This window comes from Natator depressus, chromosome 10 (genome assembly GCF_965152275.1).
Source record: "Natator depressus isolate rNatDep1 chromosome 10, rNatDep2.hap1, whole genome shotgun sequence".
In the NCBI taxonomy this organism is placed as follows: domain Eukaryota; kingdom Metazoa; phylum Chordata; order Testudines; family Cheloniidae; genus Natator; species Natator depressus.
In genome coordinates, this window is record NC_134243.1 from 70,738,081 (window position 1) to 70,765,178 (window position 27,098).

The following is a 27,098-nucleotide window of genomic DNA, read 5'->3' on the forward strand; positions in this document are numbered from 1 at the left end:
AGTCTCAAGCCCCTGGTGCTACACTATCCAGTGAGTGAGAGTTCCCTGGGGGGCAACATGGGCACCAGCCCGCCGGGGGAGCTACAGTGACCTGGGGACACGCTCAGACCCCTGGGGCAGATCGCTGGCCTGTGAGTATCTGTGTAGATCCATCTCCATCCCCAGTCCTGCCCTAGTCTGGGGGAGGGAGGCAGCCTGAAGTGTGTGGAGAGAGGTGAATGCAGACTGCTGGCTGTGAGAGTTAGTTCCCAGCGCCTGGGATAGCGCCGGAGAGGCTGCAACAGAGTCTTGTCTGTGCGGTTGCAAACATGTCATTTGCAAAGTGCTTTGAAGAGGGGGAATCTGCGAGGCAGATCTCGGCTCGGGAGGAAGGGGGGAGAAAGGGGCAGTCCTTTATCTCCTGCATGCAGTGCGTGGTACAGCAGCGAGAGCCTTGATCGCCAAGGGACACTGGAGGTGAGGGCAGGATGTTTTTCCAGCTTTTTTCTTCTATTCGGTTCCCGTCAGTAAATCATTTCAAAAGGCTTTGAGAAAGAAGTAGGTGCAGTTAATGATGAGAGCCAGGGAAAAATTAAGTTGATGTCTTTTCCCTCTTTCAGGAGTGTTTGGATAATCTTGGAAGAACACCTCCTGGGGTGTTTTTTGTTGTTTTTATTGAGCATGGATGGAGATTAATTTTACAGATTGGGGTTTAAGGCTGGGGGGAGGTTTAGGAAGAAAAATCCTTTTGCTCTCCGATTTACCCTGTAGTACTGAATTTGCTACAACGACTACTCAGTTTACTACAGATATTTGTGTCTGAGCACCTGAATGTTCAGGGTTTGTCTTAAATCCAAATCTTCAATGCTTAGCTTCACAATCCAGATCATCCTCTCTAACTAGGTCTAAATTCACGTTTACTAAAATGTGTAGCTGGGGACATGGAAAGACCCAACAATACGGTGTCAGACTTTTCGGTGATAGCGTGAACCCAGCATGCTGTCTGTGGATAATTGGATGTGTTACTCTCTTGTGATCCTGGAGTGCCGTACAGGTTGTATACACTTAGAACGTTAGCAGTGAGATATTCAGCAAATGCTTGAGGCATTCGGCTTTTTAAAACAAAAAGCTGTCATTTACACCTAGCCTAGGAATACAGCAACATTTATTCATTTTTTGTTTGACTCGAAATATATCGCTGTAAAACTGCTTACGGATCAAGGGACCCTGCTCCAGTGAGCCTCCTGATAAAATAATGAGTTGCAGAAATAGCAGGAGCAACACAATTCTGAAAGTTTGCAATTGTGTGTAAATGGCTGATTCAAACTGGCTGACTGTTATAGCTCCCTGTTCTATTAGGACAGCGTCTGCCATGTCACCCTGGCCTTCCCTGGGGCCCTCTTGTACTTCAAAAGTTACAGCTTTTTGTTTTTTCATAAGCCCATTCACACTGTTTGATTTCAGGCTTCTTTACACCAAAGAAAACAAACTCTGAGCTCAGTACAATCACTCCTTTCAGGAGGAGACATCTGTCCATTATGGACACCTCTCCATATGGTGAGAGCCTTCCTGTTCAACCTCTCTCCTCCTCCTATGAGTGCCTGGGTGATTTCTCCTCTTGTGACCATATGCTTGGAGTCACCTCCCAAATCCTGTATCCCTTGCAGCCCCACTCGCTGTTCTTCAAATCCCTCCTCCACATGCGCTTATCTCACTCCAGCCCGGGCACATGGTCCCAGAAAAAACAAGTGACCTCACTTTTACTGTGTAAACCTCCCTCCTCTTCCTTGCCCCAGCCCCTTACCGAACATCAGAAGACACAGGAAGAGAAACCCCGCGTTCATCTGTAAAGCACCAGGTACAGTGCTGTATAAATAGTAACACATAGCCACCACAAGTGCTAGTGATTGCCATCCTACTGGTGGTACCTTCAGTGTAGGCATAAAGCATGCTGGGGGGGGGTGTGGCGGTTCAATGACAAGACAGAACACAGCTTTTAGCAAGCAAGCGAGCTAGTCTGCTAACGGGCTTCTGCCTGTCAGCTTTCCACCTTCCCCTTTATTCCTTCTCTCCCCCCGCGCATTACATTCTCCAACAGATAAAAGGAATACACTGGCTTTGTTTAACATTCTTATTTACCAATTTCTATCTACCGCATTCCTTGCTCTCGGGCCTTGAGCCCAGTCCTGGGAGGCTTCCCACGGTTCATGTCATTTGGGCGAGATTCCAAGGTTGATGCCCTTGAGAGGAGCTGTGTGTGCACAGGTCCAGCACAGCGCTCCGGGTGTGCCCTGAATGTTGTCAAGCGCATGAACCTTGTATGAATCCTACAGGGGGGCATGTGGGAGAAACTTGTGCTGCCTATTTTACCTGCCCCTCTCTCATTTTCCCCTTCCTACTCCTGTTAGCCCATCCCGGGTCTCCTCTCCCCAGAATCTGGCCACTGTTGGTGTAGGAACTTTTTTTTGCAGCTCTGGAAGAGCCTCCCATTATCTGTTCCCCTCCTCTGTTTTCTGGTTCAGATCAGATCTTATCCAAAAACAAATTGTGTCTCCTCCTCTTTAATTTCTCTTGCCATTTGCTATCATTTATCTCTGTAGTAGGATTGGAGTCGATGAGGTGTGTTGGGATAAGGTTTGTATGGAGGTTTGCTGTGCGCAATAAAGGTGCCTGGGGTAACGACGGCTTGCAGCATTCCTCTTTAAAGTAGTCTCATTATTTATAGGATTGTAGTGCTGAGGAGTCCCAGTCATGAACCGAACACAGAACAAAAAGACGGTCCTTGCCCCCAAAGAAACAAGATTCTTGTGTCCAAACCCAGCACCAAATTCACTCCAAAAGGTTGACATCCAAACCGTAGCATAAACTTACACGACTTGAAGTAGCGCCACTGAGGAGCTATTTCTTTCTACCCTTCTATTGGTTCAAGAAAAGAAGAAAAGAGCTATTAGACCGGGGGGGGGGGGGGGGGGCAAACTTTTTGGCCTGAGGGCCGCATCGGGTTTCGGAAATTGTGTGGAGGGCCGGTTAGGGGAGGCTGTGCCTCCCCAAACAGCCAGGCATGGCCCGGCCCCCGCCACCTATCCCCCTCCCCCCGGGACCCCTGTCCCATCCACCCACCCCCCCACTCCCTGTCCCCGGACGGCCCCCAGAACCCCTGCCCCTGAGTGCCCCCGCCACCCCATCCAACCCCCCCCTCCTTCCTGACTGCCCCCCCGGGACCCCTGCCCCCATTCAACCCCCCCCCATTTCCCACCCTCTGACCACCCTGACCTCTATCCACACCCCCACCCCCTGACCACCACCCCGAACTCCCCTGCCATCTATCCAACCCCCCTGCACCCTTACCGCGCTGCCTGATGCACTGGTGGCTGGCAGCGCTACAGCCGTGCCACCCGGCTGGAGCCAGCCACACCAGTGCGTGGCACAGAGCACCGGGTCAGGGCCGGGCTCTGCACCTGCGCTGCCCCAGGAGCTCGCAGCCCCACACCCAGAGCATTGTGCCGGCGGCGCAGAGAGCTGAGGCTGCGGGGGAGGGAGAACAGCATGGGAGGGGCCGGGGGCCAGCCTCCTGGGCCAGGAGCTCAGGGGCTGGGCAGGAGAGTCCTGCAGGCCAGATGTGTCCCACGGGCCGTAGTTTGCCCACCTCTGTATTAGACCTAATAGTCAAACCCCCTCTCACCCTCAGTGTGTGCAGAATTGTTCCCTGTGGTAGAATCTCTTGTGTTCGGCCCGGTTTTAAATGGCTCAGATGATGGGGTTTGCACCACGTTCCTAAGAAACCTTCCCTGCATGTGCAGAACAGGAGAGAGGAGGCCAATTTAATATCGTACCAGCAAAGGACCAGGGTAGTTAAGCGTATGAGGGAGATGGCTCGGGGGCAGATTAACTCTGGGTGCTGTGTGTACGCTGTGTGTGCTATATGTTTTCGTGGTGCGGGAGGGAGGACTGCGTGGAGTCAAGGCCCAGAAAGAGTATGACTTGTTGTTGAGTGATGATTGTATTACTACCCCTGCAGGGGAAATTGTCTCCTGCACAAACTCATTGGGACTCAAAGTAATCTTCCCTGATGGCCAGTAATGTTTTTAGGAAACACTTATTGGGTGATGGGATGGAACAGGAGAGGCATTAGGTGGTGGGCAACTCGTCTGTAGGGGTGGAACAGCACAAGCAGAACCTGGTCAGATGTGGAGGGAGATGGGAACAGGACACAAGGGTACCGGTCAGGCAGGTCCTGGCCACGTATATGTGTAAGTGGACCAGGAGGGGCAGACCTGGCCTGGTGGGTCTGGGGTGTTGGACTTGCTCACCGGGCAGATGGGTTGCTGAAAGGGTCAGGTTAGAAATACAAATGTCAGAGCTTATTACCAAGAGCCAGATTTATTCTCATTCTTTATAGATTGTAATTGAATTGAGGCAAATGTAGTCAACATTGCTTGAACAGTGGCTGCTAGAAAGCCTGCTAGGATGCATTTAGCAGTACCAAGCTGCATCTGCCACCCTGGAGGACCTTTAACCACCATCCCATCAATGTGTCTTTGCTCATCAACTTTTACATCCCCACGGTGGCTGTTAGCACCAGTCCAGTGAGCAAGGGCTGCTGCATCATCCCTTCCACTGGAGCCTGGGTACATTGCTTCCCTTGTCCTAGGATACTGTGACTGAGCCATCCCAACTTGCCTGCTTGCAAAACACTTAGACTTAGGAGAGACCACCAGTTTTATCTGTTGACCTATCAGCCCGAGGCCAGGCAAGCTTCATACTGCAGCCCATTGGAAATCCCTTTGATTTATTGTTGATTGGTGCAGAGGTGAGTGTAAAACACCTTGTAAGGTAAGGTAACATGAGCAGCTGCGACCCAGTAACTCATGGGTTGAGTCATGTGGTTTGATGCCACATGTAGCCCTGAAGAGTGAGAGATCAGAGCCCTGTATCTCTCAGAGTAACACTCCCACCTCCTTTAATCCTTGCTAAGAATGTTTTTAATTTCTGAATCTTCCCTTCTGTCTGGCGGGGGGGGGGGGGAGGGAGGAGGGGAGGTCTCTTCTTGCTCTCCTTAGCGTCTTTAATCTCCTTCAGGGGTTGGCATTTTTGCTGGCCAGCGCTGAATTCCCTCCAGTGCCCATCAACACCAGCGGGTACTCATCTACAGAGATACAAGGTCCTCCCATCTTCACGGACTTGCGTGGGGTGCTTAACCTCTGCCGTCTCTGGAAATTGTACCAAGATCTCCTGGCAGAGCAATACAGAGCATCAGGTTATCTGACTGGGAGCTGAATTTAAATTCTGGATTGAAAGTTGCGAGGAGAACTGGGCCCTGTTGATAAGAAAGCACATGGTAGAGGCTCCGATTAACCCCATCAACCAACCCCTCTACTTTGCCGACAAGTTTCTATGTGCTCGTAGTAAGGGATGGCATGTGAGCAGAGGGCGGGAAGCTCTGCCTGCCCCCTACAGTTGCAGCATCTTCATCAGACACTCTGCCACCACCCCAATGGCCCACTTCTCACCCAGTGCACATCCGCTGGGAGCTGTGTGGTTAGGTACGATGTGCGGGCATTTGAAGTAGACGCCTCTCCTTCTAAGTGTAGTAGCAGCTAGGCTCTCTTTCATGGGACTCTCTCCTGAAGATGGACACCGTGATCAAATGGGTCATTTCCATTCCGGGCCCCTGTGAGCTTGATTTGGGAGGCGAGCAGGGGGGATCTATCTTCATCTTCAACTCTGCATCATTTCACAAACAGATAGTGATGGATCTACCTGAATGGAATTCATTCACTCATTGAGCTGGAAGGCAGGTTTTGCGGGGGGGAGCTCACAGCAGCTCCTGAAATGAATTCCAGGCTTTGAAAAGATCTGCTGGGCTGAGACATTAAAAAGCTTTTGTCCACAGCCTTAACTGTTGCTCAAAACATGATTTCTCCTGGTTGGATAATGGCAAAAGGATGGGGGGAGGAGTATTCCCAGCACTACAAAGCCAGAGGGTTTAATAATGAGCATAGACTAATGCACCTTTATTGCCTCTGGAGGTGGCTTAATAAGAAGGTTTACAGAGCATTCATTGTGGAGGGTGGGGAGTGGGTTGGTCTACACACAAGCTTGCACCAATTTAACTAAAGGTGTGTTCTTAAACCAAGTTTGTCTAAAGACACTCTTATTTGGTCTGAGGGGGGCTTATTTTGGTTTAGCATAATCCATTTTTATAGGCAGCGCCAGAATCCCCTTTTCCTCCTTCCTTACCAGATGCCATTCTCATTCTTTATAGATTGTAATTGAATTGAGGCAAATGTAGTCAACATTGCTTGAACAGTGGCTGCTAGAAAGCCTGCTAGGATGCATTTAGCAGTACCAAGCTGCATCTGCCACCCTGGAGGACCTTTAACCACCATCCCATCAATGTGTCTGCCACCCTGGAGGACCTTTAACCACCATCCCATCAACTGCTTTCCGCTCAGTTCCATGTGAAACATAGCTCATAGTTTTTGGGACCCAAGCATTTAATAAGCCTTTGTGATAGCTTTGGAACTGGAGTCCCTGCAGGACATGAGGGAAGGTTGGTACCACATGATGGAGCATGTTCCTGGGCAGGCTGGAATATGAAATAGTGATGACCAGAGCACATTTCTGAGTTCAGATCCATGTGCATAAGCACACAGAAGTTCAGATGCTTGCCCAGACCTTCTCCAGATGATCCCTGCAGATTTGGGCTTGGAAAACCGCATGGTTGCTGTTTGAGTCGAATTGACACAAGTGGAACAGCATTTTGCATGGTATTTCTGCCTCCCACCCAGGAAGTGCAGGGCTGCCATGAAAACATGAAATAAGGAGGAAAAAATTGTCAATGGCGATCGTTCAGATGACAAAGATTTGGGTTGAGTCAGAGCTCACTGATATGCTACAGTACTTTTCTTTTATAAACACATCACATACAGACGGCGAACTGCGGCCAGTGGGTGCCGCAATCGGCTGAACTTGCAGACATTGCAGGTAAACAAACCGATTTCAAAGCGGATTTTCCTGGTGGGCCATGTTCCAAAGGTTGCCGATCCCTGATCTAAGCTACATCAATTTACGTTGCGTAACTTACGTAAATTGACTAGTGTAACTTAGATCAACTTATCTGGTTAGTGTAGGCCAGGCCTGAGTAACGACACTGACTGCGAGGGAGTGACGGTGCCTGAATCACAAGGTGCAAAAAGACAGTTGATCTTCGCTGCATTAGTTGTCCTCTTAGGACAGAGGAGAGGGAAGGAACCAAATTTACAGATACGAGCAGACCCCTGACTTCAGTGGAGTTACTCTTGATTTGCTCAGCTGTAGTCGAGAACAGTGTGTGTCCCCTGGAGTGCAGAATCCAATGACTCAGTAGTTGTGAACTGACACCTTAATAGAAAGTCCATGGCTGGAAGCAGGTGTAGTGTCTCTTTCCATTCTATCTGGCAACTGGCCAGGTTTCACTGTCAACATTTTCTGTATTGCACTAAGTGTGGGTTGCTATTTTTACTCCTCTCATCTCAAGTACTATTTACTGGAAGATGTAATTAGTAACAAGCGGGTCTGTTTGGGGCCAGCCTATGGGGACAAGAGTGCATTGCTTCAGCCAGAACATAGGGAGCTGTGAAAGTTTGGTATCGAAGGCAGATCCCCTAGTACGTGCAGGTACGGACCAGTGTCCCCTGAACAGCACTAGTGGGGTTGCAGGTTTGGAGCCTGCAAGGAGGAGTATATATTCCAGACCTGTTGAGTTGTTTATGTGAAGTGACATGAAAGTGGAATATATGCACCAAATCTTTAAAACTCCAATTAGAGCTACAGCTAACATCTCCAAAAGGGAAGATTTATTCCCCTATCTTGTCTATTTGCCATCTCCCTTCTGTCTTTCTCAGCAAGATCTGTTTTCCCCATTGTGTCTGCTATTTTTGATTCCTGTCCAAATGTTTGATCCAGGTCTCTATGAGTAATGGACTATGTGAATAATTGTAGCTCACATTTAAAGACTCCATTTTACAGACTGTGTGTGTGTGTGCATGTGTGTATACACAGGAGGAATCAGTTTCCCTAACGTGGAAATGCAGCCATATCTGGTATGCAAATGGCAACTCTTTTAACAATTCAACTGTTCAGGACAGGAAGTGAAGAACACACTATCCAAATGAAACTGCAGGTGAATGTTAATGTCCTAGACTCAGAGACTAACAGCCTAGGAACCTAACACTGGAGATGGGAGAGCGGAAAAGAAGGGCGCAATTTCATAGCGTTTTAAGAGAAGCTGATCTTCGGCCGAGGCCAGGAAGAAATTTCCCCTAAGGGTTGTATTGCAAAATTTGGGTGATTATCAGGTGTTCTATGCCTTCTTCTGAAGTATCCAGTACTGGCCCTTCAGGCAGCAGGCCTGTTCTGATGTGGAAAGAAGGGCTCATGGGTGAATCCTGGTCCAATACAAAGAAGTAGGAGTGTGGTTGACTTCTGTGGGAGCAGGTTTTGGTACTATGTGGGTGAGCCTTGTGTCACTATAGCCTGGATGCTGAAACTCTGCTCTCCAGCTTGCCCTAGATGCCAGTGCTACTCCCGGACAGCCCAGCGGATATGGAAGATCCACATCTTGCAGTTCTACTGGTGTGACTCCCTTGATTACACTGCAGATGTACAGGTGTAGCCAAGAGCATTGTACCCAGTAATAGATCTGAAACTGAGGTGCCTGAGGCCAGATGCTTCTGGCATTTTCTCTAGGGCTATTCACTGCCCTGGCCCATGTGGCTATATTCATTTACCACTGATCTGCACGTTTGTATTGATACGCTGGTGGCTGAATTTCCCTATCCCTCCTTAAGGCTTCCCCCCAGGTTTGTGAGATGTGGGATGATTTGTGGTTATCTGTGCCGAGATGAAAGTAAAACACCGTGTAGGAGACTGCTGTGGCCTGACCCAGTAACTCATGGGTTTCCCAGAAGATTTCCCAGGGTACCAGTGGAATTACACTACTGGTGCCCCGATGTCCCCAGATCAGCGGTTTCTTTCCAGTCTACGCTGCTGCTTCCATTGCCGCCTTGCCCAGAAGTATGTGTGCCAGTGACCCTGTCCTTGTTTCTCTGAAGGTTTTAAACTCAGAGCACCTGCCACAGCCTGTGTGAAAAGAGACAAAGAAAGTGACAAGAACAGCAGAGGCAGCAAAACCAAATAGAATAAATTAAAAGGGAAATTTGAGCTTTTTCTAAGCCAATGCCTTTGATCCCAAAGCTGCCTGGTTACCATTAAAACGCTAATGAAAGCCCCTCCCGAAGCCAGGAGGAGCAGAACCCTACAACGAGAACCCTGGTTTTCCAGCCTCCAGTGTTGCATGGGCATTTTCTCCCAAGAGTTGTGAACCGAGTGAATATCAGACCTCAGTGACTCTTAATGTTGTAGGTAGTTTTTAGTAGCGATGGTCAAATAGAAAGCAACCCTTAAACAACTCCCCCAAACCCTGAATTGGGACTATCAGCGCAGGGTTTGGTTCACCGTGGTTCATAGGGTCAGGGTTGCCCAGGCATGTTCAGGCAGGGTTTGGCAAGAACATTTCTGAATGACAGCGTTTCACACTTTTTAGCAATTGTTGGACCAGAAATTCATAGCAGGGAACTTGTTACTTGCTGTTTTGTTTTACAGGAGAATACCGAATAAACAAACTTGGTTGCCCAATCAAGGAGCAGAAACTATATTGTGTGATTTATTAGACCAGCCACGCACCTCAAACTGTTTGTGAACAGCTCTCGGGCTGTAAAGCTATTTGTCCAAACCGCTTGGTGAATTCTTATGGATACTGGAAATGTTCGGAGGTTCATGGACAACCTGGTGGCTTTAAAAAAAAAAAAAAAAAAAAAAAAAGCTAAATTTACTACAAATATTGGCCCTGCTTCTGAGCAGGCCCTTCAGAATGCAGAGCTCACATAGGGATAGAGAGCAACTAAGGTACCTTTGTGCCTCCTGGTTTCTTGGCCCCACCAAGTTCAACTTAAAGCACAATCAGGAGACGCTCTAAATTATAGCAGCTTCCCTTAGATGCCTACAGGCTACAAGGCCAGCACGGAGTACCTGGAACTCAGTGAGCTTCAGTCATGCCCTCCACCCCCAAGTCACCTCTAGTCTCAGGGGTTGCAAGGTGGGATGTAGGGATGCTCCATTATCCTGGCACCACCAGGGAAGCCCCTTTACACAACAGTTGTTTCCTGGGGAGCTGTTCCACTTTCTTGATGCCACCATAGCAGCTTTAAGTAGCAAGAGCGGGTGAGAAAATCAGAGTTCTAGGTCTCACCTTTCTCCCTGGTTCTCTACACTGGCTTTTGTCCTCCCCAGGGGCTACTGAGATACTTTTCTTTGTGCTCTGAAATCAGAGGCGCCTGCCCTCCCCGTGACTCAGTGAACTTTCATCTTTGTCTTGGGTTGCTGCCATGGGGGCTTTCCTCCCAGAACGAGTGTGTGAAAGGCTGTCCGAAGCCCCCTCCCCGTGCTGCTGTGTTGTAAGAACTCTGTCTCTCTCAGATCTACTGGGCTGAGACTGACTAGAGGCAGGGAAATATTCTAGCCAGCAGACAGCCTTGGCTATCTGACAAAAAGGCTGATGCTCCCAGGCCCTCATCTATATGGAAGAAGGGCTGCCGCCTGTCTCCGCCTGCCCTGAGATCCTGTGAAGACAGTGCCATCGTTATTTATTTTTTTATAACTCCCTTTAAAAGAACAAAATGACTGCAACGTATGAGTGTATCCCAGAACCACTTTGCGCCGGTCAGGTCCTCGGCTATTTGAGCTGTAGCTTCCATTCTAATGACTGCCCCTATCCTACCCCGAGGATGCTGGCTGCTGTGCTCTCCGATGGCCCTTTGTGCTCTGCGTAGTAGGTGGGAGGTCGGAAAGGGACACTGGCTCTATATGTTCATCAGGAAAGCCAGTGAAATGTTCTGTCATAACCTAGGGCCAAATGCTGCTCTGTAAGTTTCTGCTTCAGCAAAGCTCTTCAGGCTGTGCTTAATAGTAAGCATATGCTTACGTCAAGCCCTAATCAGTAACGCATTTAAACATGCGCTTAACTTAAGCGCATGCTTAAGTGCTTTGCTAACTGTAGACTGGCCTTGGGCATATTCTGATTAAGCAGCAGAGGGGCTCACCTCACTTACAGATTTTGAAGGTTCATACAGCTGCAGAATTTGGGAAGAAACTAATCGGAAAAATTGCTATTGTCTACAATTTCTGTTCGTCTGATGTGTATCAAGGGCTATCGCACATTACTGGTGGTCTAGGGGAAGCCCTGGGAAAGCAGGGGTTGTCCATTGTGCCACGTTCTGTGGTAGTCTGAGCTACACCCAGCTCGAGAGCAAGAAGTAGAACGTCCACATTTCTACTCTTACGCAGCCATGGTAGGATTCAATCCTAGGTGTTTTGAGAAGATTTCAGGCCTTTACCATTTAAAAGGAGGGCAGGTAAGTAGGTCCCACTGTAACACTTGCCTCCTAAAAACTCCTTCATACAATATAAAAGCTGCTGCAGGCTACAGGCTTTTTTTAAAATCCCAGCTGTATGGTAGTTTGATGCTTCTTAGGGATGGCCCTTGCTAGTTCTGCAGCCTGCTTCAGCCTCATTTATTGGCCAGCCCAGCCGTCTGTGAGAAGGCCAGCTGACAGTAGATGTCATAACCTTGCACCTGGCTGAAGGGACCATCTTTAAGGGTGGAAGGATGATCCAGTACCCATTCAGTCATTTGGCCTCTCTGCCACAAAGCTTATGCTCAGATAAATTGGTTAGTCTCTAAGGTGCCACAAGTACTCCTTTTCTTTCTGCCACAAAGGGAACCACGTAGTGCTAGTTTTGGTGGGTCACCAAGCAGCAATTGGATGGAAATGTAACTTGGCCACTACCTACCCACCTAAGAACTACTGTACATGGGATTTAAAAAAACTCTGTGGCCTGGTGCAGCTTTTGTATTTTATGTAGGTGTTCTTAATTTATAAATTAGCCACTCCTTCTATTCTGAGTGGTGCCTTTTCCTCCTCCAGGCTCAGGAAAAGCTAACCTTGTCCCTTTCCCTTTCTGGCCCCTGTGTTTGTTTCTATGGCTATTCTGTGTGAATTGCTTAACATTTGGTTTGATTATCACATCGCATTTGAAAATTAACACATCCACTCACTGCTCAGGTCTGGTCTTCAAAGGAAGCAATAGATTGGGAGGGTGTTTTCTGAGGTTGGAGGAAGGGAAGCCGGAATCAATAGCTTTTAGCAGACTCATAAATGTTTCATTTGTATTCCTCAGTTTGGTCAGAGGTGCTGGAACAATTTGTATTGTGGGGGTGCTGAGAGCCGTTGAACCAAACTGTAAACCCTGGATATAATGGAATCTGCTTCCAGCACTGCTAGTTTCAGCACCTTTGAGTTTGGTGCTGTAAAATTGTGTCACTAGAATCCATATTAACCCTTAGAAATTTGTACTAGCCCTGAGGTGGGTGCAGAATAAGCATCCTGATGATGCTAGAAACATTTCCCCTTGCAGCTTGGCTCAGCCACTTAATAATGTGATTTTCTGCCCAGTTCTGGAGCCCTGCATTGAAAATTGCCTCTGCTCACAAGTCAAATGAGTATTACGGTCTCAGCCTGGGACCTTGGGGATATTTGCTAGGAATCTGGGAGTGTCAAATAGTTGAATAAAAATATAATCAATAGCAGCGTGATTTGGGTCAAAGATCCCACACCTGCAGCGACTCTGTGTTATTTACGCTGTACTGTTTGGGGACTGGGAAGCCTAGGGAGACTTCCCCAGAGCCTGTAACTTGGCCCATTTACATCTGCCCTGTAGAACACTGTAAGGGAGGTGGGGAGAGGCAGAAAACACACAACTCAGAATTATTCCTATTGATTAGGATTTATTTATGTTTTGTTTGAGGTGCTGGAAAGTGTCTGAGCAGCTTGTGGTTGAGCCTGTGTCTGGCTTATCTGCAGCCAGGCTCCGTGAAGCATGAGAGTGTTGAACTGCTTCAGGTTTCTGGGAGGTCACGGTGAAGTGAGCTGTAGCTCATGAAAGCTTATGCTCAAATAAATTTGTTAGTCTCTAAAGTGCCACAAGTACTCCTGTTCTTTTTGCGGATACAGACTAACACGGCTGCTTCTGAAATGTGTCAGCTCTGTGTCCTGAGGGGCTGCTAACCTGTCATTGGCCTCTGAGAGGTCATCGCCTCTCACCCAAGGTCGGTTATTCAGAATTCCTTGCTTGACTCCTGCCCTGTAAATCACGGGTCGTGCTATGTACTCTCCCTCTCATCAAGCCAGCAAAGCCTGCTACATGACCCACTTGTCATCCAGGGCTTGTTGACTCTTCCGACATGAGCTGCGGATTTGACCGTCTCCCCTAGGTTGGATGTCTCAGAGCCTAGCAGCTGACTCGGAACCGTGAGCTCCATTGGCAGTGTTGAGACCCTGATCTAGCTGACTTGGGAGGGCAGGGGCCTGTTGGCTTCATGATGAACCGGGGATTTTATTAATTCAGGGTTTTTCCACCTCTTGCGGTACTTGTTGCTTTTTCTTAATGTCCCAATTGCTGGAATCGAGAGGTGTCATGAGAATCTCACTCTTTCCTCCCTCTCCCCCCATGAAAGCTAAGTTTCTAACCCTTATCATTACAGAGAAAAGCTTGAAAATATGAGCTGAGTGCACGCTCAGGGCTCATACAGCTAGAAGGCAAATAAAAAGCCCCCCAAATCATTATTGCAAATCAACATTTTTTTATGTTTCATGATTTTTAAAGAATCTCATGATTTTGGGGCCTGACTTATGGTGTTTTTGAATGCTCGGGGTTGGTGGTACCTTGTCCCTCGCTAAAAAAGCAGAACAATAGTTACAGAGAGGTTTTTAGGGTGGAAGAGGTGAAAAAGGGAACCCAGATCTGCATCTGACCTTTGCAACTTGGCCCCATTTCTATCTATCATGTTTGGACTGCCTGCCTGTTCCCTAAACCCAGACTCTAGGGGTGTGTGTGTGTGTGTGTGTGTGTTGGTTTTTTGCAAAATGAAATGAAACAATGCTTGACTTTTGGTAAGAGCGTGTCACCTCTTTATGTTTGTTACAAGCCCTTAATAACAGACACTGTGGGGGTGCGGTAGCAACAGGATGTTTGTAATGGGATGACATCAGCATGGCAGTTGTGGGGTTTTGTTTTGGGGCTTTGACCTATGAGCTAGTTGCTCAATAAGGTAAAGGGGAGAGGGGGGTGGTTTGTCCAACTGAAGCTGCATCTGTGTGGCTGCAGTCTTGTCTGTCTGTCTGTCTCTCTCAATCTCTTTTCCTAACTGTATTCTTTAGCTCTTCTTATATTCTTTGGAACTGACAGACTGGCTTTTAGTGACTTGCAATTTCTCTCTTAAACATGTTATTTTCCAGCTATGCTGATGGATGTGCCTTCTGCATTTACTTTGTAAATTATGGACTAAATTTTCCAGTCTTAGTCTCAGGATTTTTTATGTTTACAAAATAGAAATCAGTCAGTCAGCCTACCAATTACCTGATTTACACCTGCGGAATAGGATCACTTGCATAGTTGTGCCTGCACATTGGATACAGGTGGAAAAATGCAGACTGACTGAAAATGCAGCCTTGGATATTTTAGACCAAGCAACTTATCAAATTCCATCATCCAGACTCCATTGCTCTCGATCTCAGTAGATTGGGAGGGCGTTGTGGGTATGTCCTACACTGCAAAAAACCCAGCAGCAGTGAGTCTCAGAGCCTGGGTCAAGTGACTTGGGTTTGCGGTATGGGGCTAAAAAGAGCAGTGTAGACATTCTCACGGGCTCTGAGACCCATCCCCCTCACCGGGTCTCAGAGTCCGGGTTCCAGCCCAAGGAGGAACGTCTACACTGAGCTTTGTCATATTCCCTGAAGCCTGCCTGTTCTACAGAGTAGATAAGTCATGTGGAAGAGTCTGCTGAGATTCATCAGCCAGAAAGTAGAATTAGAAGGGTTTTGCAAAGTCTGTTGAAATCTTTGGTTCCCTCTAATAGCTAGATACCCTATAAATGAATACGGTTGCAATTGCCTTTCCTAAACCTGTAATAATCTCCCCACCAGACGCCAACATGACATGAACTGAGCCAAGAACAGGCCCCAGCCCTTTACCCTAAATAGACTGTTCTCTTTAACAAGGAAAAATAAACATTGCACGGTTTGTGTGTTTGCCCTCCAGGGACTGTTGAGAAAATTTGCCATTTAGTTTGGGGCTTTCGTTGCTGCATTTCGCTTATTCCTTGTTGAAGCCAAAGTGCCGAATTCTCTGTTTCTGCCATGATTACCCAAAAATACATTTTAGAAGAATAAGCAAGCCATTACAGGGTGCTCTGTGGCTGGAATATCTGGGGGGTGCTGCAGGTCAGGACTCAGGAGCACTGGCAGAATTGGGAAGGGCTCAGTGCTGGGACCCTGGAGTAGGTTTGAGTTGTGTTGGCAGATCAGTGGGGAGAGGGAATTTAGCACAGCAGATGCCCACACTCTGCTGGTGGCTCTAGCTAGTGCTAGTTTCTCTCCTCTATAAGCACCACTAATTAGTTTATTTTCTGTTCACTCCTCAGCAGACCGCGCCTCTGTCATCATGTCGGTCAGCGTCCACGAGAACCGTAAATCCCGAACGAGCACTGGCTCTATGAACATCTTGCTTTTCCACAAAACCTCCCACCCAGACTGCGTCCTGTCCCATCTCAACACCTTCCGGAAGCGCTGCGTGTTCACTGACGTCACCCTCTGGGCTGGGAATAGGTCCTTCCCGTGCCATCGGGCTGTGCTGGCCGCCTCCAGCAGCTATTTCGAGGCCATGTTCAGCAACGGCTTGCGGGAGAGCCTAGACGATGAGGTGAATTTCCATGACAGCCTCCACCCAGAGGTGCTGGAGCTGCTGCTGGACTTCGCGTACTCCTCCCAGATCATCATCAATGAGGAGAATGCAGAGTCCCTGCTGGAGGCTGGGGACATGCTACAGTTCCACGACGTCCGAGATGCAGCGGCTGAGTTCCTTGAGAAGAACCTCTACCCTTCCAACTGCCTGGGCATGATGCTGCTCTCAGATGTTCATCAGTGCCGTAGACTCTACGAGCTGTCCTGGAGGATGTGCCTGGTGAACTTTGAAACAGTGCACAAGAGCGAGGACTTCAACAACCTCTCCAAGGACACCCTGCTGGACCTGATCTCCAGTGACGAGCTGGAGATAGAGGACGAGGAGAAGGTCTTCAGGGCCATCATTCAGTGGGTGAAGTATGACTTGGACAAGCGGAAGGTGCATCTCCCAGAGCTGCTGAGGAACGTGCGTCTGGCCTTGTTGCCTTCCGAGTGCCTCAAGGAAGCCATGGCATGCGAGGACCTGATCATGGCAGATGAGAGGAACAAGCTCATCATGGACGAGGCCATGCACTGCAAGAAGAAGATCCTCCAGAATGACGGGGTGGTCACCAGCCCCTGTGCCAGGCCCCGCAAAGCCGGGCATACCTTGCTGATCCTGGGCGGGCAGACCTTCATGTGTGATAAGATCTACCAGGTGGATCAAAAGGCAAAAGAGATCATCCCCAAAGCAGACCTGCCAAGCCCAAGGAAAGAGTTTAGTGCCTGTGCCATTGGCTGCAAAGTCTATGTCACTGGCGGGCGGGGCTCAGAGAATGGGGTCTCCAAAGACGTCTGGGTGTATGACACCGTTCATGAGGAGTGGTCCAAAGCTGCTCCCATGCTGATAGCTCGGTTTGGGCATGGCTCGGCTGAACTGGAGAACTGCCTCTACGTGGTCGGTGGGCACACTGCAGTGGCTGGTGTCTTTCCGGCATCTCCTTCTGTTTCCTTGAAGCAGGTAGAGAAGTATGACCCTGCCTCCAACAAATGGACCATGGTGGCCCCTCTAAGGGATGGAGTCAGCAATGCTGCAGTGGTCAGTGCTAGGCTGAAGCTTTTTGTCTTTGGCGGGACGAGCATCCACCGGGACATGGTGTCCAAAGTCCAGTGCTACGATCCTGTCGTGAACCGGTGGGCAATCAAAGCAGAGTGCCCCCAACCTTGGCGCTACACTGCCGCCGCTGTTCTAGGCAGCCAGATTTTCATCATGGGCGGGGACACTGAATTCACAGCTGCGTCCGCCTACCGCTTCGACTGTGAAACGGACCAGTGGACGCGGATCGGGGACATGACTGCCAAGCGCATGTCATGCCACGCCTTGGCCTCGGGGAATAAGCTTTACGTGGTGGGGGGTTACTTTGGGACTCAGAGGTGTAAAACGCTAGATTGTTATGACCCTACCTCGGACACGTGGAACTGTATAACAACAGTGCCGTACTCACTCATCCCCACGGCTTTCGTCAGCACATGGAAGCACTTGCCAGGTTGAGAGGCATTGGCTTGGATCCAGAATTCAGGAGCTTAACCGGGTAAGATTATATATATTTTTAACCTGATACTTCACCTCCGCCGCCTAAAATCTGCATCCACGCCCCATGTTAAGACAGCTGGATCTAGACTTGCTCCTGGGAATGCCACCGTTTCCCTGTGTTTACATTTGAAACAGAGAGGGGTAAACAGATAGAAGGCCGAGTAGGCCCAGGCCGTTGTAGGTTGATACCTCTCTGCTTTCATACCATAACTATTTCAAGCTGGCCCCTTCAGTATCTTGGAGGCTTAGAGTGCAACCCATCCACTTGTGTCCCAGGGCAAGACAGAGAATATGTTCCGATCATGACTCTAATAATACTTGTATTCAGCACCTTCTGGTAGGGTAGACACTGTGGTGATGAGCACTTAAGAAAGGCATAGCATGAAATACTTACACAGATGCCTGCACAGGGGACAGACTATCTGATAGGTAGGTATTAAAATGGCATGCTGGGAGGGAGGGCATGGATGTCTGTGAGGGGTAACAAAAGTTACGTTGTGCGTACCGTTCAGTGGATAGGGCAGGAGAAGCACAGAAGCCATTGCACATTTCCCAGGGATCAGATGTAGATTTGTCACCAGAGCAGTCCCCTATCAAATTGAAAACCACCAGACTCCTGTGCAAGATGTGAATGGGAGGGAAGGGGATGTAATAACCCGAAGAAAAATGCATTTGCTGCACTGCTGTGTGTGCATGCGGGGATGGGCTGTGAAAGATGTTGATATTTGACCCCAGGTACATAAATTCTGAGGCTATTTTCCCCAGTTGGTCAGAGTAACAGGGAAAGCACTGTTTGAAATGAGGGGCAGTGGAAACTTGGACAGGAAGCCTGGCATCTGGCTCCCACCCACTCATCTACAGTGGGACATTTGGCTGCTGTGCCGATTGGAAGATTTTGGTCAATGGTTTAACCTTAAAATTACCAACCTGCGTATATCGGCACCTGCTCAATCTGTGCCAGAATGCAATTCCCCAGTGAAAGGTGGCACTTCCTAAAATCCTTCCCAATGCTTGTTGTGAACCAAGTATTGATCTGGGCAGCACTCCCTGGGGAATAATGCTGCCTTTGCAGCAAATCTAGCACCACTTCTGGAACTGACTGCACAGATTCCTCTACCACTGGGACGTCTGCATCCCTCCATGTAAGTTTGGAAGCCTGTTAAGAGCCAAATGAGAGAACCTGGAAGCATCTCCTGCGGCGGATGGGGGATTGGCAAATTTCCTCTATAGGGTTTTCATCCCAAAAAGGTGGATGAGGGACTCCAGAGAGGATCCTCTTTTGCGCTGAAATTCTCCTTTAATTTTAAAGTTCATTTTACACCCGGAGGAAAGAATGATGCCCAAGCCCTGTAACGCCCTCTTGTTTCCCTGGCCTCACACTTAGTGTCACAGACATGTCAGGGGAAAAATGCAACAGGGTGGCATTACAGCAGCCTTCCAGCGTTTCCCCCTTCAATTTCTTCTGCCTGTACCGCTGGCATCAAAGAAGGAGCTGCTGGCATCTTCATGTACAGTTTGCCCAACTTGCCCCCTGCCTGCTTTTCATAGACATTTGGTGCATGATGGAAAAAGCACCCAAAACACTGGGCTGCTGTAAGATTTTGAGATGTGTCTGGCTTTGACCCGGCTGCACCGTTTTGTAGGGCACAGCAAGGATGTGAGGGGTTAACATGGGATTGTACTGTGCATTCCCTGCGCTGAATGATAATGGCTTTTCCAAATACCGCCTCCCCTCCTCACGGGTTGCCTAGCATCTGTCGCGGTGGCTCAGTAATCTAATTAACTGCCACTCGGCTATTAAATATCGCAGAAAAGAGTATGAGGACTCCATCATTTTCAGCTCGGGGCAATGGGTCTCCCCTCAAGAGCCATCCTAGAGCTGAAAATTAATTTTCTCAGTGAGCTGGTGAACAGTAAAACACCGTGCCAGGCACCCACATGGGAATGGGGCTAGGGATTGTGATGGTTCATCTACTGAATTCAATTTTGCTCAAAATTTCAATTTGAATTCAATTTTGCTTTGGGGATCTCTGCAAGGGATAGGGAGTTTATGCCCTGCCTGCACGAAACCCACTAACCAGGGCAGTTTTCTTTATGATTTTTTTTTAAATTAAATTTAAAACTTTCCAGACAGAACAGTTTTTAGGTTTGAACATTCCCCAGTTGTCCGCAATCTCAAACTAGTGCATGAAGACCAGGAAGTGAAATTGACTAGCACTGCCACATTATACAAGATGAGTGATCTGCAAAGAGCCACTGTAAAGTCAAGGTAGAGCACTCAAGGTTTTGGGGCTTGTTACCTCTGATGGGTTATTAGTAACCCAAAGAAATAAGACATTTAAAAGCGCAGGCATGCTAACTGGGTGGTGTCCTGTCCCTGATATATTTTAGCTTTTTCATCCCATTATTTTTAAACCTAATTTGTTGTTGTGGCCTCTGTCCTGGGTTTCTGACAGCTCCTTTAAATCAAACACACGGAGATGAGAGTGAAGCCACACTGGAAGAGGTTTGCCCTGCTTGTGTACCCCACAGTGCCTCAGCTGTACACCTTGCCCTGACTGATACTGGGCCCTGGGCAAAAGCTGGGAACGGTGCTCTGGGAGTTGGTCTCTAATTTGGTCGATCCAAAATGCTGGTTAGGAATCTGGAGAGGACGTCTCCAGGACATTACATGTATTGGTCCATATTCCCACTGAGAGCATTTGGGGGGTTTATGGGAGTCAGTTGCAGATTCCTGAATATGGGATTCTGCTGTCCCCAGCCCCAGTGTAGAATAGGACAGTTGGGGTTGGGGGGGGGGGGGGGTTTGCTGTAAAGTACATCAGCTGGCTGTGGCCCCTAAGGACCATCTACCAAGCAGGGATAGTCAGAATGCAGCATTCTTCTGCTGTACCCCCTCTAAATTCCTCCCCCTCCTTGATTCACTCTCTACACTGGGAGAAGCATAGTGTGGCTGGGAGTGATGAGGGGCTGGCTATGCTGGCTCACGGGAAGTGCAAGAGAGACCCAGCTGCATTCCACTCCCTTCGCTCAGTAGGGGCAGGACAGGCCCGAGAATCTGACCCATTCTCTCTGGAAAGCTCTGTTCAGAGGCACTTTCTGTTTTTCCACCGTGGGAAGAACCAGCCACCCATAGACTTTTAATCCTTTTGAACTTGTGGAGTGTTTTGGCCCAGTCACCTCTCTGCTTTACCCCATAGCAGGGGTTTGATTGCTACTGCCCTTTATGCAGTCCCATGGACCAGAGTTCTCAGAAGGAAGCAACTACCCCCTGGTCCTTCTCCCTCCACACTGGTACGTACCAAGCCAAAGGCCAAGCTGCGTTTGTCCTTTAGTGGCCAAATGGAACTTTTGCCATCTTTGGCTGCTAACTGTATTTGTCTAGAAGTGTTCCCTGTGACCCTGGTGGGAGCCCTAAGGGTTTTCCCACAATCCATTCTTACAGTCACCCCCATTCTGAGCAAGGAGTCCATCAATACTACCCCGTATACGTCTGGAGGGGTGGTTTTGAGTGACCCTGTAGGGACACAATGTGCTGCCCCCACTGTCAAACACAGTTGATGCAGGGGGGTGAGACCAAGCCCAGAAATCAAACCCATGGGTTTGTAAAGCACAAGCACCAGGCTTGTCAGCCACGGGTTAAGAGCTGGAAGGTGCCGACACACGAATGGGAGCTTTTCAAAGGCACAAATGGAAGTCAGGCCCCTAACTCACAAAGGTTTTCAGTGGGCCGTGGGTACCTAATGGCCGTTTATTCCTGAAAAAGCCTGGCCCCAAAGCTCCAGCTCTGCTTTAATTTAAAACATAACAAACATAACAGCAATGAATTGTTTCCTGCAGAAAGGTTAGCCTCCAGTATGGCCACGTTTAAGCCCCAGGGGGTTTGCATCAGCGTACTTTTCAAGGAGGATCTCCGCGCCCTGTCCAAGAATACAGTGGGACATTAATTTAGTGCTGATCGCAAGCAGTAATTCCAGGGATCAACCATGATTAGCAGCTTAAAAAGCAAAAGCCTAATCTCTCCCACCGCACAGCCCTCCAGCTGATTTGTGTGCCTCCAGTGGTCAGTGAGTGACCCATGAAATAAGAGACTTTTGTCAGCGCTGTGCAGGGAGGAGCTATATAGGCACGGGAATCTGCCCTCTTCCCATTTGGTGTCTCAGATGAGATCTAATCAAGTACTTCTTTTAAGACAAAACTCTCACCTTTCCTCTTCTCCCCCGCACCCCCGCTGATTCTGTGTTTAATACAGAAAAGTTTCCATAACTGTAATAAGACAACATAAAACTGGCTTAGCCAACTTTTGACGCTTGTACAGGAATCAGATCTCGACTAGCAGAATCAATGCAGAGAGGCAAATGCAAACTCCCAAAACCTCCGCTCATAAGGGCAGTATAAATGCAAATCAGGAGCTGGGTTAATCGCTTAATAGAGATGTGTTGTAACAGAAATGGAGATCAAGCTTAGACTACAAACATTGATAAAATATAATTTACTGTTATCCCTTCTGCTCTCTCTCTGCTGGGGACAGTGAAACAGCTTGGTCAGTTTCATCTTATAGTGAGGCCGATTGTAGTTCCTTGTGCATGGACATTGCTGGGTTTGCACGCTGACTATTTCAGACTGACCTGTTTGAACTCTTTGGGCCTCTAGAAACCACAGTTCAAAAACCTGCAAAATCTTAGTAAAAGTTGCCCATGGCGTGGCTACCTATGGTCAATTTAAAAAATGGACCATCCCTAAAATACTGTAGCTAACCCCTCTCTGGGCAAGGCCTTAATGTAGTTTTAGAGCAGCTCAGCATCTTGTAATTACTAAAGTAACCAAGTCACAGATAATTTTTGCTAGTGTCTCGTGGGGAAACGCATTTGCCTCCATTGGATTGCAAAGGCAAGATAAGCAGTGGCTGCAGCTTGCTGCCGTTTTACAAGCAGATGTTTTGTCTCTGAAGCCTGTTTATCTGGCAGAGTCAGAAGGGAGTGGTTGGCCTGCAGAGCCGGGTATATGAAAATCAAGCTTTTCCTAAGCCAGGGTTTGGGTAGACAAACACCTGGTTCGTTCATTGTATACAGAACATGAGATCTGGCCCCAGGCTGTATGTATGAGCCCCTTGGAAACTTGTGTGGTTGGTTTTTTAAGAGCTAGTTGGTGGGAAAATGGGAATTATTTCCCCCGTCTCCAAAAAATTCCCACTTTCCTTCCATTTTTTGCTCCAGTGTAATTTTGCTGGGAGTTTCCAGACCAGCCCTCATGGTCTGTACCTGTTGCGAGTCAAGAATGCAGAGCCTTCAGTCCCAGGGTACAATCTAGACTAATGAGTAGCTGGGCCACCTCTGCTGTCTAACCCAGGATGCCCTTTGCAGTGCTTTGCAGCTGTAGCCTCCAGCCTGGACGGCTCAAAAACAGCCTCCAGCACGCAAGTCACTCCCAGCAATGTCTGTGTGTGTGTTGCAGCCAGCCAGCCACCCCTATCGCACTTACCAGCCTTGCTTATACTGCAGGGTGACCCACAACACACTCCCAGCTTTAGATTTCCCCAAGAAATTTATGTCCTGCACTGCCCAGCCCTCTCCTGGACAATACAAGTTTACATAAAGTCTCTTAACTGTTTAATAGAAATAATATGCACCCAACTGGTTACCCCAAATGCTTCAGTTTAAACACGCTGGATTAGCTAAAATAATAAAATAAGTTTATTTTCTTGTAACCATTTCTAACTTACGTGCCTCATTACTTGTACTCACCTAAAATCTCTGTCTTTGTAATTAATAAAATTAAAACACAACTGGTACCTAACTTAACAAACTATATCAGATTCTCACCATATGATTTCAGTAGCCTTACAGGCCAAACTTCTTATGTCAGGACCCCTTCTCTCAGAGTTCAATGAATGCTTCTTTGGTCACTTCTGGGTCTGTGAATGCGATGGGCAGGAGGAGAGAGAGGGGTCGTCTTTGGGTGTTTGTCCCTCCTTTTTAGAGTGTCAGTGCCCCTCTTGAAAACCATTTCCAGCTGAGATTCAGGAGACAAGAGTGTCTCTATGGAAGGATGTTCCCTGCTGCTTTTTCCTCACCTGGTTGACCGTCCTTTGTTTCCCTTTCTGCTTGATGACTCTATTTATTGCTTAAATGCAAATTTAGCAGAGCACACATTCCTTTCTTTGAGACAGACCTGTCTGCCAACCTCAGTGTGGAACAAGTGTTAACACCACTATACAGTGGAATCCTAGAACTTCACATACAATGTTGCCCCACACATTTTATCAGGACAAGCAAATTATGAGTTTTCAGATGATACTGCATAAGGCATACATAGTACAAAGATTATTACAACAGTGTGGGGGGTGTGGATGCGGGTACATTCCGTCACGTTCCCCCACCCCATTTCCCTCAATGGCCAGGCTGTCATTCCATCAGTGGCCCCGTAATAGGGTGCAGTGAAGCAGGAATTACAAGGGCTGACAACACAAAGCCTTTTGAGATTCTCCAGACAAGAGAGAGAGTGGAGCCCGTCGTCTCCCTTGGGGATTCATTAGCCCCAGACGTGATCCCCCGTGAGTGGGAGGGACATGTTGATGGCTGCTTGACTGGGGCCATGGTAGATGAGTGACCTGGGTATTAAAGCTTTCTCTTTCTTATTTCCTCCCTAGATGCCACTGTCGAATTCATCTCCCTTTCTCTCTGCTGGAGTCTGCACAGTGACCAAATGCTACCAGCCTCACTCCTTACTGCCCCCACCCAAAGCCTGCAAAGGGTCTTTTGCAGCCCTTCCCTGGCACAGGGCGCAGGAAAAGGGCTGACCTGAGAAGGAAGCCACGCCATTTGGGCTGGGAGGGGGTGCTAAATGATGCTGCCGCTCCAACGGCCGTGCAGTCAAGCCACTGAAGGAGAACAGAGCCGAGAAGCGTGCTGGGGTGGAGGCCTATTGTGTCGGGGCCGTTTTCTGTCGGGGCTTTCGTTTGTGGGAGTGGGGAGGGAAGGGGATTGGTTTTAATATGATAAGAAAGATGAAGTATCCATCGACGCTGCATGAAGCCTGTTGAGACGCAGGAGAGGGATGGTACTGCCACTACCGAAGGAGGCATGGGCTTGAATTAAAAGAGCGCCGTGGGAGCGCCGGGCCAGTCCTGCCACCCGATTCCTCTGGAGTTTGTGCTAGGAGCCCAGCAGGGGTTTTCGGTTGTCCTAGGAGCACACAGCACAGTAACCCGACGAGGTGCTTTCTGTACTGGGGCGCGGGGGCGGGTTCTACACTTTTTAAAAGCGGTTAATTTTGCAGAGTGCTTTAAGTTGGTGATCCCGGGTCTTTAGGGTGCTTCAGAATGATCCAAACAGAAGGGGAGTGGGAGACGGGTGGCTGTTGCCAGTGGGGCGGGAATTGGCGAATCCGACTCTGGGCTCTGCGCAGATTGGAAAGGTAGCAGAGAGCCAGCCCTGTGCATAGATACTCCTAGCTGCGTGACCCAAGTACCTGCTTGTGTGGCCGGGCAGGGAAGCTGGCTGCTGAAACTTAAAGGGGTAGCCCTTTGATGTTGCTAAAAAAAATCCCAGGAAGCCAACACCCCAGACAGGCAGGTAACGTGCAGGAAGGAGGCAGAGACCTGTTGTGCACATGAGAACATTTTCCTTCCGCATTCTACTGTGGTGTGTCTGAGGCCTGGCAGCTCCCTTCCCACAGCAGCTGGGGAGAGGCGTTGTACACCTGTCAATGTGTCAGGATCTGGGTTAATTATGTTGCAAAGCTGGATAAAGCTGGATAACACTTGCTGCACATTCAGAGCAGATCTCTGAGCCGTTCCTCTGCATTATTACGTCCCCTAAATACTGGGTGCGTAGGAGGGAAGGGGGGGTTATCAGCAAATGAACAGGAACACAGAATTTACATACCAGGTCTGATCTTCAGTCCATTGAGAAGGGTGTCCTGCCTCAACAGTGCCTAATACATGATGCTTCAAACATAAAGTATCACACAATTGGCAAGGTGAATTATGGGAGGGGAATATTGGTAAAGCATCCATTTCCCACCCTGTACTGGCACACCCTGAGGTTGCTGTATCCTGCTCCCGGCCCACAGAGCGGCCACTGTTGCTGGTCATAAATTACCCATAAGCAGCTCTTACGTTTCGGTGGCTGATCTCTGCAGGCCAGGGCAGTCACAACTTGGCTGTGCGCTCGGCCTGCATTTTGTTTTACATGAAGTACCCATTAATTCTCCGTGACCTGCCTTGTTCTCATCATGGATTAGGGCTCTTTGATAACTGTTTACAGCATGGAATACAGCTTCTTCCGCACCTAGCCAGACCACTGCTGTCCACAGGCATGGCGGCTCCAGCATGCCTTTGCATACTTTGAGTTTTCAGTGGATTAGCTTAAGCTGCAGCCTAGCCATCCAAATAGTGCAATGCACTCAAAACCCTTGACATGGCCTCAAACACAGAAGCCTTTCAGGAGGGAAGAGCGCCCTTCCCTGTGAAGATGAGCACACAATTTTTACACAGCTGCCTCACGAATGGACTGACTTGTTGATTTATTTAAATATTGTAGTTTCTCCCCCAATGTCTGAGAACTTTAATAAAACTGTCTGGGAAGCCTTGGTGGGGGGGAGATGGGGGCTGTGTGAGTTTTCTTTCCCAAACAAATGGGCTTTATGACTAAAAACAGGGTTCTTAGTATAGGTGGCACCAAGCGGTGCCTCAGCCCTGCGCAGTTCAGCTAGGCTCACAACCGTAGCGAGCTGTAATTATTGCGACTTCACAGTTGGGGAAACTGAGGTACCATGTTAGGTGTCATGTCCAAGGTGAAGGCAATGAGTCATTGGCAGGGATGGAAATAAAGTCCCATGAGCTGGGGCTGTTCTAACTTCTCAAGAGACTAAAATGAGCGTGCACACACCCAGAGGAACCTCACAGCTATCCTGCCACTGTTTGTCTCCGCAGGGCAGCGATCAGTGAGAGCAATAAGGGACAAGAATGAGAAGCTCAGAGCCTGACTCTGGCCTTACAGGACTAACATGTCAAATAAGCTTTGGTGGTCAGCCCACGTTACAGCACAGGTGTCAGGGGAATCTGTGGTGCTAATGAGGCTGAGAGGAATGTTGAATGACCACTGTAGCTCTACACCGGGGTGGGCAAACTACAGCCCACCAGCCATTTTAAGCAAGCTCCCGCTGGGGAGTAGAGTCTGGGGCTGCTCCACGCAGCTCCCGGAATGGCCCCCCTCTGGCTCCTATGCATGCCAATGGCCCCTTCTGGGGCACCAATGGGAGCTGCAGGGACAGGGCCTGTGGACGACGGAGCATGCAGAGCTGCCTGGCCACGCCTCCACGCAGGAGCCGGAGAAGGGAACATGCCACTGCTTCCTGCACCCCTGAGCCTCTCCCCATGCCCCAATCCCCTGCCCCAACCCTGATCCCCCTCCTGCTCTGAACCCCTCAATCCCAGCCCTTCCTGCACCCCAAACTCCTCATCCCCAGCCCCACCCCAGAGCCTGCACCCCCAGCTGGAGCCCTTGCCCCCCCACACATGCCCCAACCCGGAGCCCTTTCCTGCACCCTGAATGCCTCATTTCTGGCCCCACCCCACCCCCAGCTAGAGCCCTCACCCCCTCCCATGCCCCAACCCCAATTTTATGAGCATTCATGGCCCGCCATACAATTTCTATTCCCAGATGTGGCTCTCGGGCCAAAAAGTGTGCCCACCCCGCTCTACA

General features: G+C 48.9%; 1 protein-coding gene across 2 annotated transcripts; it reads left to right on the forward strand.

Annotated features, from left to right (window-relative positions):
• Positions 1-26,865, forward strand: KLHL25 (kelch like family member 25). Of its 2 annotated transcripts, none has more exons than XM_074964814.1 (3): positions 1-131; positions 15,560-17,389; positions 24,041-26,865. In XM_074964814.1, exon 2 carries the CDS (start codon positions 15,580-15,582, stop codon positions 17,347-17,349), a length of 1,770 nt encoding a protein of 589 aa, XP_074820915.1. In that variant the 5' UTR covers positions 1-131; positions 15,560-15,579; the 3' UTR covers positions 17,350-17,389; positions 24,041-26,865. The 2 variants fall into 2 exon arrangements, with proteins under 2 accessions (XP_074820915.1, XP_074820916.1); XM_074964815.1 differs by having other exon boundaries at positions 7-131; positions 15,563-17,389.
• Positions 26,866-27,098: the final 233 nt, after the last annotated feature.